This window comes from Condylostylus longicornis, unplaced genomic scaffold, assembly GCF_029603195.1.
Source record: "Condylostylus longicornis isolate FDR11 unplaced genomic scaffold, ASM2960319v2 ptg000010l, whole genome shotgun sequence".
Classification (NCBI taxonomy): Eukaryota; Metazoa; Arthropoda; class Insecta; order Diptera; family Dolichopodidae; genus Condylostylus; species Condylostylus longicornis.
The window spans coordinates 20192939-20206195 of NW_026577979.1; the positions used below are offsets into that span (position 1 = coordinate 20192939).

The 13257-nt window shown below is 25.5% G+C and overlaps 1 protein-coding gene across 1 annotated transcript in view; it reads right to left on the bottom strand.

Moving 5' to 3' along the window:
* Positions 1 to 1077: 1077 nt before the first annotated feature.
* LOC129618812 (uncharacterized) overlaps positions 1078 to 13257 on the bottom strand; it is a 63356-nt gene continuing 51176 nt past the window's right edge. Inside the window, exons 2-4 of the mRNA XM_055533825.1 lie at positions 8943 to 9074; positions 3038 to 4701; positions 1078 to 2957 (exon numbers count right to left, since the gene is read on the bottom strand). Coding sequence (XP_055389800.1) covers positions 1968 to 2957; positions 3038 to 4701; positions 8943 to 9027 — 2739 coding nt within the window. The 5' untranslated portion in view covers positions 9028 to 9074 and the 3' untranslated portion in view covers positions 1078 to 1967. The remainder of the gene's footprint in view (positions 2958 to 3037; positions 4702 to 8942; positions 9075 to 13257) is intronic.

The window sequence follows — 13257 nt, forward strand, 5'->3', positions numbered from 1 at the left end:
TAATAATAATTTTTAAATTTTAATCACTATCGAAATCTTTATTATTTGCCATATGTAAGGTGCACTACTTTGGTTTTGCATACTCTTTAATTAATAATTATTGAATTGATTTGTTAAAACTCATGTAAAATTAAATGTTATGTTTAATATTATATAAAAAGTGACTAAAAGTTTTGATTTGTTTTTAAAAAATTTATAAGTCGAAAAATCACCCGTGCATATTTTTATTATAATAATTTAATTTTTGTATTTGTACATACCTACATATACGTATGCATATATTTTTTGTAATCAAAAATGATAAATTAATTACCCACATTTTTAATAAAATAAAATTTTTTTTACAAAACTTTAATTATGCAATGATACCAGAAGTACCATATTGTCAAACTTGGAATAAATTTGCAATGCATTTAATTTTTGTTAATTTTTCTGTATATTGTTAAATTAACTAATTAACGATTGGGCATTTGCATTTGGCTAAAAGTTTACTTTTTCTTTTTTTTTTTTAAATAAAATTTATTGTACTATATAATATTTCCACAGTGTGTTTAAAAAATTCGTAAACATTTTTCCTATGAAGCTTTTACTAGTGCAATGTTGATAAATTTTTATAGGGAGAGTAAAATTTACTTGGTTTTTAATTTTTTTAGTTTACGATTAAAGATAATTGAAAAAAGTTCAACACTATTCTTAAAATTTAATTGTAAAAAATGTAAGAAATTTTAGTTGTACAAAAAGTCGAAACTTTAAACCTCTTTTAAACAATAATAAACCTTCAAGTATCACCAGAATTAGTAGATCAGATCTAAGGAAAACAATAAAATTAGTAATAGTTATTATACTTGTCGAAGATACTGATTTTAAGCTTCAAATATGGAAAAGTAAATGTTAATTAAGAAAAAATGAATTATTAGGGAGGCTCTCCACATATAAAAAAAAATTAGAAATGGAAAAGTATTTTTGTAATAGGAGAAAACTAAATCTAAAAGTGAAAATTAAAAATATGAGAGCGAATATATTACTACTCGCACACAATTTCACGGAACACCTTTACAAAAATTTTACTGTCTCCTACTCTCTTATTTAAAAAAATTTCCTTGAGTTCTTGTTCTTACTACAAAATACTTATTAATCTTCTCACAATTTTATTCAAATTCTTTGTTTCAATCAATTTATGGCTCTAAATTGCCGTCACGGCATATTCATTCTCCTATAGTAGGAGAATGTACCCAAAGTGTTAATGGAAAAAAAATTTGTTTCAGTCTGTAGCTTACGGTTTTTATATTTTAAATTTTTTAAATTTTTTTTAGTTTTGTGATTTTTTATCACACTGCATTCATTAAAAATGTAAAGAAGAAAACAAAATATAATTTTCTTTAATCAAGATAAATGGTATAGTTTTATTGAAACGCTGACCGAAGGATAAAGGCAGGCAGATGTTCAATCAGAAGTTTACTGTTCTTTGTTTATTTATTTTTTTAGTGGTATTGCGGAAGTTGACGTATCAATTCAATAATTTTAAAGTTTAATCGTAAATTGTTTTTTCTTTTCATTTCTGAATAAGGATTTAGCAAATATATGGCCACACATACACAGTTATGTGCAAATTGATATAAATATGTATATATATAATATATATGTGCATATTTCTATACGAACTTTCATATCATTTTATATTTGCTTAACCACTTTGGCCTTATACTAAATATTTTCATTTACAATTATTTTTTGCATGCTTTCGGTTGATTTTCTTTTAATTTTTTTTTTTTTGAAAAAAAATAAAGTAGGTATTTAAAATTTCAGAAAATTAATTAATTAAATTTTTATAATAAAGAAGGATTTCGTGCACAAATTATTGTTTGAATGCACTTTTATATATTGCACACTTATGTTTATACATACATACATAACATGAAGTACAAGCATAGTACGGGAGGTTTTTGATTTTAATTACAAAAATTAAACTATAGTGAAACGAAATCAGATCCTGTTGAAGTTGTCATACATTCTTGAGTTTGTTTCGATGTTTGTGTTGATGATTGTTGTTTTTGATGTTGCTGTTGTTGTTGCGAAGTTGATGATGATGATGATCCTGATGAAGTTTGTTGTGCTTGATGATGTTTTTGTGTTGATTTAAATGTTCTTAATTGATTTGTTTCATTAAAAATTTGTTCGTTTTCTCGTTCCTCTTCATCAGGTAATGATAAAGTTGAATTACCGCTTGCTGTTATACGTCTACCCATATTATCATAATTTAAAATTTGTGACGGTGTTTGAATATTGCATTGTCGTGTCATTGGATTTGGTACTGCGGTGCCAATTGGTAAAATTTGTGATGATGATTGTGATTGAGGTGGTGGTGGTGGAGATGATATTGCGGCTGTTGTAACTACTTGATTTGTTGCTGTATTTACATCTTCCTTAACATAAGGATGTGGTTGAGCTTTCATACAATTTATGCACGCTGTTGCTGTTGATGGAGTTGTAACATTTTTTGAATGAGTTACAATATTTCTACAGGATGATTGCTGTTGCTGATGTTGGTGATGGTGTTGATGATGTTGATGCTGTTGATGTTCTTGTAATTGTATATTTGTAGATGGTTGACAATAGCTTGTATCTAAATTATGATAACTAACAATTTCATCATGTGGATATAAATTTGTATCCTTTTTTAAAATTCCACGTCTTTGATTTCTAGGTAAAGTGGCAAATGATGATACATTCATTGGCATTGTTTGTATAGCTGTACTATTATCAACACGTTTTGGTATATTTAATAAATCTGGATATATATTTATATCTGAGCTATCTAACATATCTTGAGTTACTGATACAGATATAAATATATTACCATAGGCGGGATTAGCTGATGCAGCAACAACATTCGAACAAAACTCTGGTGGCGGTGGAAAAACTCCAACATTTAATGGAAACTCTTCTGGTATCGCACACTGCCAGGTAAAGAAAAATATATAAAAATGTCCAGTTATATTAAAGATTTTAAAATATAGCAAATCTTATGTATACTTACACTACTTACAACGTTACTATTTGCATTATTCCCACTCGATGAGTTTATATTTACACAACCTGCAACTACATTACATGCATTGGGATTTATATTTAAGCCTCCTTGTCCAACTGAATTCGGATTATTTAAAACTAATGATGATGTTGGACCATGTAGTTTTGTATTTGAATTTGGACCACTAACATTGTCATTATTACGTAAATTTCCAACCATAACATTACTACTACTTGGATGATGAATATTTCCACCAGTACTAGAACAACTGCTATTACCACGATTTTCTACTGTAATTTCAATTGGTTCAAAACCAATTACCGATTCAGTTTTATTTATTGATGGTGTATTATTATCAATTCCGCAGCTATCACCACGATCATTTGTTGTTGTTATGCTCAAATCTAATAATTTCTTTTCTTGATCATTAAAACTAACACTACCTTTAATATTTTTACTAGGATGTCGTCGACGTCTTGTTTGTCTCTTACATAAACAAACAACAAATGACAATAATATTAATAAGAATACAGTGCCAAATGTACCCATTATTAAACCAAAATACCAAAAGGTTTCTGGTGTTTTAACTAAAACATGCTGTACAATTTCCGTAAGATATATACTTATATTTTGACTTGAAATACCAACAACATTTTGAGCTGAACACGTGTATGTACCAGCATCTAAACTCGTCATATTAAATACTGTTAAATTGCTCCATAATTTATCGCTTGCTATTATTTCCTGATCAAAAAGTATATTATCATTATCGAAATTTTTACCATTTAATTCCCATGTTACTTCAGGCATTGGATCACCATATATTAAACAACTAAATGTTGTATTTGTACCGATATCAATATTTTGTACATCTTCATTACTAAATATTTCAACTTTTGGTTGACAACCAAAATGTGCATCATCAATATTCTCCCAATGTTTTGATTTATGATGAAATGGTCCCTTACATGTTAAGCTAATACTATTCAATTTACTTTTAATATACCAGCTACGAAAATTACGTAATTTACAATTACATTGCCATGGATTATCATCTAATACTAATGTTTTTAAATTGTTCATATGCTTGAATACATATTCGGATAGATTTTCTAATAAATTATTTTTTAAATACAGAAATTCTAATAATTTTAAATTTGCAAATGCTAATGGATCAATGTAATTAATTAGGCAATCATGTAAATCTAATGTTCTTAAATGTGGTAAAATTGGAAATTGATATGCAACCAATTTCTTGATTGGATTACCATTTAAATATAATATCCTTAAACGATCATTACCCATAAATGTATCTTTATCTAACATTTCGATTTTATTGTCACTTAAATCGATTTCAACTAAAATTTTTAAATTTTTAAATGCTTCCTTGTGAATATACTGTATATTGGATTTTTTGAGGTATATTCGTTGTAAATTTAAAAGTCCTAAATTAATGAATTCTTCACGATTTAAATATGCTATTTGATTATCATTAAGGACTAGAACCTGTATTTCAGTACTAAGTGTTGTTGGTATTGATGTTAGCTCCAATGAACTACATATTGCTGATTTTTTACCATTTGTCCATTTGCATGTACAATTTGATGGGCAACTAGCTGACCAATCATCAGCCAATGTTGTCGGTGGTAAAATAATTAACGTTGAAAAAACTGAAACATGAAAAAGCAAGAGAAATAAAATTTTATTATTTTTGAATTTCATTGTATTTTGTAAATCTTAAAAGTTTTTAACTCTATTTTTTTAAAAGTGGTTGGTTCTTGGAGATATTTTAAGTCCTAGGCGAATAAAAAAACTAAACAAAAAACAGAATAAACTGTTGCTAGTAGAAAAGTTAAATTTTATACTCAAAATGTTAAAAATTAATTTTTCTTTGCATTTAATGGTCTTTTCTGTTGAAAAACTGCAAAGTTAAATGTTAAGAGAAAAGTAGCCGTTGAAATTATAAAGAGTAATTCTCGTATCCGTTTTTTCTTAAATTTCGTTTTTAACATCGTTTATGTAACATTGTTGTCCCTTTAGACAGTAACCTGTAGGAGTCTGAAAATTAAGAAGCTTCTGAACATTGATATCAAATTCATTCTATTATACACAGAATTTTCTTTTGCCTCTCTCCACTTTCATCTAATTGAATTTCGAAAAATTTTTAATATTCGTTACCTTACTGAGTGTACTCAAATGACTGAAAGCTTACTCAAATTTCTATAAAAGCGAAAAACTAATGATAAATAGCTTATCTTATATGTTGAAGGAAAATGTGCTATTTTCAAAAACATTAGTTTGCACCGAATTTATTAGATTTAATGATGACAAAAATTAAAAATTAAGGTAAAATATACTTTAATTCTTTTATACATAACATATCCCAGGTACATAAATGTTATGGGAATGCTGAATAGGTCCTTAAAAAATCTTAAAATCTATGAATAGGTATTTACAATAGAATTTTGAGTAAATTTTGTTAAAATTTTCATCCTAAAATGCAAATATGTTCAAGTTACTTTATGTATTATATTAAGAATTATTTATTCATAAATGAATGTAAATTTTTGGACAAATATAAAACAAAATATAAAATGTAAAAAGAAAATATCCACCATGACCTTATGTTTATACACGTTTCTTTTAACAAGAATGTTATTTTAAAATTTATTTTCAATTCAAATAATCATTGAAATTGTATACGTAAACAGTAAATATATAAAATATAAAGAAAATATTAATATTATTATCCTTTCAAGAAATTGAGGGAAAAAAAAAACAAGAAAAGAAAGTAAAACATGGAAAGAAAAGTATTAAACTATTCAAAAAGATGAGGAGTCTTGAAATGAAATTTATTTACTTTTTGATTGAAGAAAATTTGTAATACACAGAAAAAAAATAAATCCTCCAGGTAAAAAGGAATAAATATTTAAAATTTAATAAAAGAAAAATCTTAAAATTGTAACATTCATTCTAACCATAAGAATGCACTCAACAATAAAATTTTTACGAATTTCGTTCCCTACTACTTGAAGTATTTGAAATTTTTAAAAGCAAGAAAAGGCAACAAAAGAATTCTTTGAAAATTTATGACCAAATACGAACTCTATTTTTTATTATAATATGAAGTTAATTATTAATTAAAGGACAAAACAATGTCCTCTAAAGGCATTACAGAGAATTTTTTTATGTCCTTTAAAACTCATGAAATTTTATTTTCTATATTTTTTTTAAACGTCCTTGAAAGCAAATCCATCTTAACTACATAAGAACTTCTCACATTATGCTTTTCTACAACTGCTTAACTAAATTACTTAAAAGTAAAGAATTATGCAACCATAACCATTTAAAAGTTGGTGAGATTAACTAACAAATTAATTTATTCTGTAAATTAATTTACACTGAAATAACACTAAACTTTTCCAAGTTTTTGTTTAATTTTTATTAAAGAAATTTCTTTTTTTTTTATAATTAATTGTTATAAAATTGAAAAAAATTACTTTTGGAAAAGAATGTTTGATTGGAACCAAGTGCAGCTTGTATGAGTTTGTTTATACAAAATTGGCAGGAGGGTTTTTTCAAAAATTTTAGCTCCTCTTTTCTTTGCTTGCTAAGAAACCATATTTTTATGATTACAGAAAATATGACAAATTAAAAGATACTAAAACATTAAAACTTAAATGACAACCAAAAAAATTATTAAACAGCCTTTAAGGGCTGCATAATTAAGATTACGTATTAGGTAGAAAGCTGATATCTGCCACATCAATAAGTAGAGATATTTGTTGAGAGTCGACATGGAAAGTTTTTAGTTGTTGACTCGGTTTTTTCATAAAAAATAAAATATAACAAAAGGAAACATCAGGAGGTTTATTTATATGTTAAACTAGTTCTAACTTTAGGTAGATCTCGGTCATCTATTTCAAAATGTCTTCCAAAATTACACGATGTATGAATTTATGTGAATAATATTGAGAAATGACTTTGATTTTCAATCAATTCTTCAATCTTATAGAAATATTAGAACTTTTTTATAAGATTGAGCTAAATATCAAGCATTCATTTCTCTAAAATTGTCGTTTCACAATTTAAAATTAAATTTTTTCATTCAATTTAATAATATTTTGACGAAATTTTGAAAACTGAATTTTACGATACTTAACTTCGCGAAATTCATGTATTAAGAGAAAGATTAGAAAAAATTCACCACAAAATTGTTATTTGCTGTTATTTACTTGGGATTGTTTTGACTCTTATAGTCTCAGGAAGAATAAATTAATGTTGTAATAAAAAATAATTTTTCGGTATTCCAGTAGTAGTGCAAAACTATAAAATTAAATGCAACCATGGTGAATAATAAAAGAAAAGTAATAGTTGTTTAATACTTGAGTTTATCTGAAGGAAAAGTAATGCAACTGAGAAAATCATCGTACCAACAATGAAAAAATTAACTACCTAGTTAAAAAAAGTGTAAGTGCACTTTAAAACGACACAATAATCATCTTAGAGCATAATTGAAAATATTTTATACGAGCATTTTTTTTTTTTTTTGTACTACAAGCAAGTTTTTCTTTTAACAAAGAATTTATAATTTTACATGATTGCCTTCCTTGGAGATACTTGAGTAATTTTTTTTTTGTCTGCAAGTATTGAAATAAAGTTAAGAGAATCGTCTTAAGAAAATGAGATGGTTTTCTCGCTTTTCAAAATACCTTCAATTTGAAATTATCTTCAATGTACTTGCTTAAACAGACTTTTATTTTATAATAACCCGACGCTTAACATTCTTTTTATTGGAATCTTATATTCTTAAGACAAAAAATATTAAAAAAAAAATTTTGAAAAAAATAACATTTATTAAAAAATTTTTTTTTAAATTATTTGGAAAGCGGATAATAATATTTAATTTACAAGATAGTTATGGTAATCGCTTTTTTAAAGATTGTATATGAAGTTGGTCTGGTTGCAACAGGTTCAAGCTGTTCGATTTATTTAATATTTTAGTTCTGTAATGTGGAATCTTCAAGTATGATTGTTTGTGTTAACACAATTAGATGAAAGAGCGGTTAGTCCGAATAATATTCGAATACTTTTCTATAGAATAATGTTGCACATCGAAGAAAGGATTTCCTCAAAGTCAAACATTTACTTTCAAATACTTTATTGGACTTCACTAAAAGATGTTGAAGAGTTGTGAAATTGCAATTTTATTATTATTACAAGGTTACGATAAAGTTCTAAGCGAGGTATTATTATGGAAAAATGAAAATTAATATAAATTATTATGTTATTTATTTTTTCAATATTAATTAAATAAATTTTAAAAAATTTTAAACGGGAGCTGCAAATCCCCTATATCGCTAATGTGTAAGTCTCGAAATTATTGAAGCTTATATTACAAAAAATTGTCAATTATTTTAGGATAGAAAACTAAAATTTATTATTAAACACATTAAAATGTCTTTCGAAATTCATAAAATTTAAATTTTCTGCGCCTTATATTTCCGAAACGGCGAGCTTTTTCAAGTATCTTCAAAACCAAATAGGTAAAATAAAATGCGTAAAATCATCAAAAAATATTACCAATTTATCTTAACTCACTTGTTCAACCATCGAATTTGACCATTACTTTACGTTTCTTTCAATTTTTTTTTTGTTGATCCTAAATATATGCAATAATTTGCTATACATATTTTAGTGTATAAATGAAAGTAGCTAGATCGTTTTTGAAAATAGTGATTTCACTTGTTGAAGGGAAAATTGCTACTTTACAAACAATTGGCTTAAAGAGTTAAAAGCAAAAGAATTTGTAAAACATGTTGTAAAATTTTATTAAAACTCTTATTTTATTTTTTTAATGAAATCGTTTTTATGTGTACTGTCACTATAAATAAAATATCACAATACTTACTTGACAAGTAAAAGGCAACTAATGCTGCTCTCATATTGTGTTGATTCACTTTAAATGATAGAAAATATTTTTGCCAAAATATCATTCTTTTGAATTACACCAATCATGTCCTCAATATTATCCTATGATTGCCTGAAAATAAATTAATAAAATTAATTTAATAAAAATTCCTCAAATATTCCAACAAGAATATTTTTAATTTTTTAACATAAATATTTAAGTACTAATTTTTCAATAATATTTAAACAAAATATTTTTATAAAAATAAATTCTTTAGAGATTACAATTAGAAAATGCACAAATTGTTGTCTTAGGAGTAAGAGAAAAACTACAAATACTCTTAATTATCTTGATATTATGATATTAAAATTCATTGATTGGATTTTGGATTAATTAGAGTTATGCAATCTATAATTTATCAAAATTACCTTTATTATACCAGGTTGCTTATTGAAAATTCAGAACAAAAATTTCAAGTTAAAAATATTTTACTTGTCCCTGTGGTTTTATATTATGAGTTTATCAATTAAAAATCAAATACATAATAGAATTATTAAACGATAATGTCAATTTGCATAATTTGAAAGCAATATTTTTAAAATTTACAATATTATATTAAATAATATTGTAGTATTGAACGCTGTTTTTGATTTCATGATGAAAGAACCTGATTCTATAATATTTAGCAATTTTTTCCTTAATAAATTATAGAGAAAAGTAGGTACCGATTTACATATAAAAATTTAAATAATATTTCAAATGATTTTTTTAAAGTATAACGAAATGATATTATTATTTCGTAAAATGATTTTACAAAATAAAGACCGGTCTCCACAATTAATTGTAATCTTTTATCATATTTGTTCCTTTTTGCTATAGAAATTCAGTCTTTGTCCTCGAATTTATAAAATTCATGAATGTATAAATAAATGAACAATAAAATCTCCAAGGGGATTTTTGAAAAAAAAAAAACAATTGGTGGGTGAATGGCTGTATAAGAATAATAGAAGCTTAAATTAAAGAATATACTTATATACACAGTTGAGATTAATAATTATATCGTTTCTTGCTTTTCCAGTTTTTCTCCCAGACACATTATTTTATTGGTAATCTATGGAATATTTTATTTTTGATATGTTTTCTTTGAACTTTTTGTAAAGAAAATTTTGTAAATTATTTTGTAATAATTTTTATGATCATATTTTTTGTTTAAACTTTGCGGGTGGTAATGAATTCTTTTAAAAGAAAATATTTATAATTGGTTGAAATATTTTATTTTCAATTGAAACGAAAAAAAATAGAGTTGCCGTGTCAACTCTGTGATACCTGTATAAATTTGTTGTCATATGTGCGAGTTATGAAAATTTCATAGTTGACTATGGAACATACTATGACTTTAAGTTGCCATATTGCCATATTAATTTATGCAATATTTCAGTTTTGTGTATTTTTTGTGTAAAAAATTTCTGTACAATTCAATATTTTCTAAGATATGGTAAAATTATTATTGCTCAATTAGTTTTTGAATTTTCGTTGGGACGGATGGACAGGCGAACAGACAAAGCTAAATCGTAAGGCAAATTTAGTATGCCCATACATTCGTACGGGTATAAAAATACTATTTTAACTGCAATAACCATGAGTTTGAATTTTAAATTTATTGTGCTATACATATACCTACTGCTTAAAGAAATTCATTTGTTAACGTTATACAACCATCAAAATTCTTTTTGTGTATCTCGCCTTTTTTATTCACAGAACTAGAAATATGTGAGTATTTCTTCGTACTGTGTATCACTAATTGAAAAAAAGATATAGTATACTTTTCCAAAAGTATACTTATACTAAATTAAATCATCATTCAGTCACTTTATTTTTTATGGGGAATAGTTCAATTGAACCTTCTCAATAGGTGGGCAGCGTTAGTCTATAAGACAAGAGACAGTTTGGGGGGTGGGTATGTCGTTGCGAGATATTTCTCTAAAAAAGTTTTCGGAATGCATCATTTTATAAACTAATGCATCATCGTCCCGTTCTGCAATATACAACAAGTGCTGCGGTGAAAATTTAATGATTTAACTTTAAACTCTAATCTTCAATGACTTTTCGAATTCAGAATAATTTCCTGAGATTTCCAAGTTGTTTTCAATGTAGATTATTTTAAAAATGTCTTATTCTACATAATTTTGAGGTGGGCCAGTTATAACACAATAATTTTGATATAAAAAAGTAGGTACAAATGCTATATTTTATAGATGGTTACAAATTTATGTGACATGCAATTATGCGATTATTTCACTTATTTCTGAAAGGTAATTAAATCCTGTTTTAAAAAATTACGTCTCAAGTGTAAAAACTCTTCAAAAGTGTTCATTGAACTTAGAATATAAGATTTTAAATTGTTTTGATTATTTTTTATATTTTTCTCAATTGATAAAATTAAAAATAAGTAAGGGAAGTAAACGATTTCTAAACTTTATGACAAACTATAAACTATATGGATAATAATATTAAAATCCTTATTGAAAATTTTAAATTGAATTCTTTACAGGATATACGTGATTAATTAAAATTATTCTATATATGCAAATATAAATTTATATATGTATGTATAAGTATAATTTAGTACTTTACATACATATATACATACTTAAAATACGAATTTCTGTAGATTTACTGTGAATATTTTTCAAGGTAAAAAATATGTGCTCTTTCATTTTATATTTTATGTCAAAATCATAAAAAAACTAAAAAGCTAGTTAAAATAAAAATTCATTATTGTTTTTTAAAAATAATCACGAAAGAGAAAATATTTTTTAATAAGTTGTTCAAAAGAAAAGAACAACTATAATAGAAAAAATTTGAAATTTCTTAGTAAACGTGCATGTAATATGTTTGTATGTAAGTGTAATACATGATTAGAATTTAACCTTCAGCTTTGAGGAATATTTTGTGTCATGAAATTCCATTATATCATGTGAGTATTTCATGTGTATAGCTTTCTCTATCTCGGGTTGTTGAGAATTATTGTAAATTAAAATTGATTATAAAGCGTTTCGTGCAGAAGTTGTAAAGTTAATTGCCTTCACTTAGTACAAAGGATTCCTTGTAGGTATATTTAATAGAAATCAGAGTTTTCTTTAAATATTACTTGCTAAATAGTTTTGTTTTTAAGTATCTATACTTTACAAAAAAAATCTAAACATTGAGATACCCATGTAGGTGTTCTACTAAGAATTTAATAATAAAATTAAAACAAAAATTCCGAAGAAAAACTAATATAAATATTTGTATTTGGCTCCAATACTTAATAATTCAATAGGTTTTGAATTTCGAGATTCACTTTCAAGATAGCTGTACTTATAGTACGAAATGAATGCAAGAGCAAGTTAAAATGAGCACATCCAAAGTAAAAATTCCTTTTCTTTATGCTTTGAGAAAAACAATAACATTTTATGTTAAAAAGAGCATATTTAAGTTTTGCATATTCTCTCGGAATGATGACGAGAAATTATTAAAAATATACGGAATCCTTAATTTTTTATACTTTTCTTATTATTATTAAAAAGAATTTCTCTATTGTATTCTGCAGCTCCGATGGCCTTGAATAATATCTCAAGTATATAATAAAATTTTAGAGATTTTCCTCCTTATTTTCTTAAATATTTTTCTGGAAATTTTTTGAAAGTTGAAACTTCTTTTTATTAAAATTTATAATAACTATATTTCTAAAGGATAGTGATGGTGAAAGTTAAGTTATCAACAAGAATTTTATTGGTATATGCTTTATCTTTGAAAACTAAATCTTTGGTAAATGATTAAGGAAATGTTTGGTCTTTTTTCAGTCTTTTCGATTTTAAGTCTTAGTTGTTTTAAGAACTCTAATTAGGTTCTTTATAAAAATTTCGCATGTTGTTCGGTAACACTTTGCCTTCATGTAAACTAAAGTAATTACGACTTACACAATACGACGTATTGATTCGCGTTTATTTCGTTCTTCGTTCATTTGTTACTTTTTCTTATTCATTATTAGAATTGTTAATATTTTGAATAAATTGAAAAGGTAATAAACCCGATTTATAGAGTAGAAGCTCTGTATCGTGGCGGCATATTACACGAAAAAAATACATTTATCTTCCTTTTTACACTGTGGTCGTGTTTTTTCTATGATTTTGTGAAAATTCTGGCCCTCATTTATACGACTATAGGAGCAACAAAAGTTTCAGCCCATGTTTACATTTTGCATTCGAGTAGGGCTTGCCAAAGGAGTAATAAGAACACAAAAGCTGTTTTTATTACTCGATTGGCAAGCAGA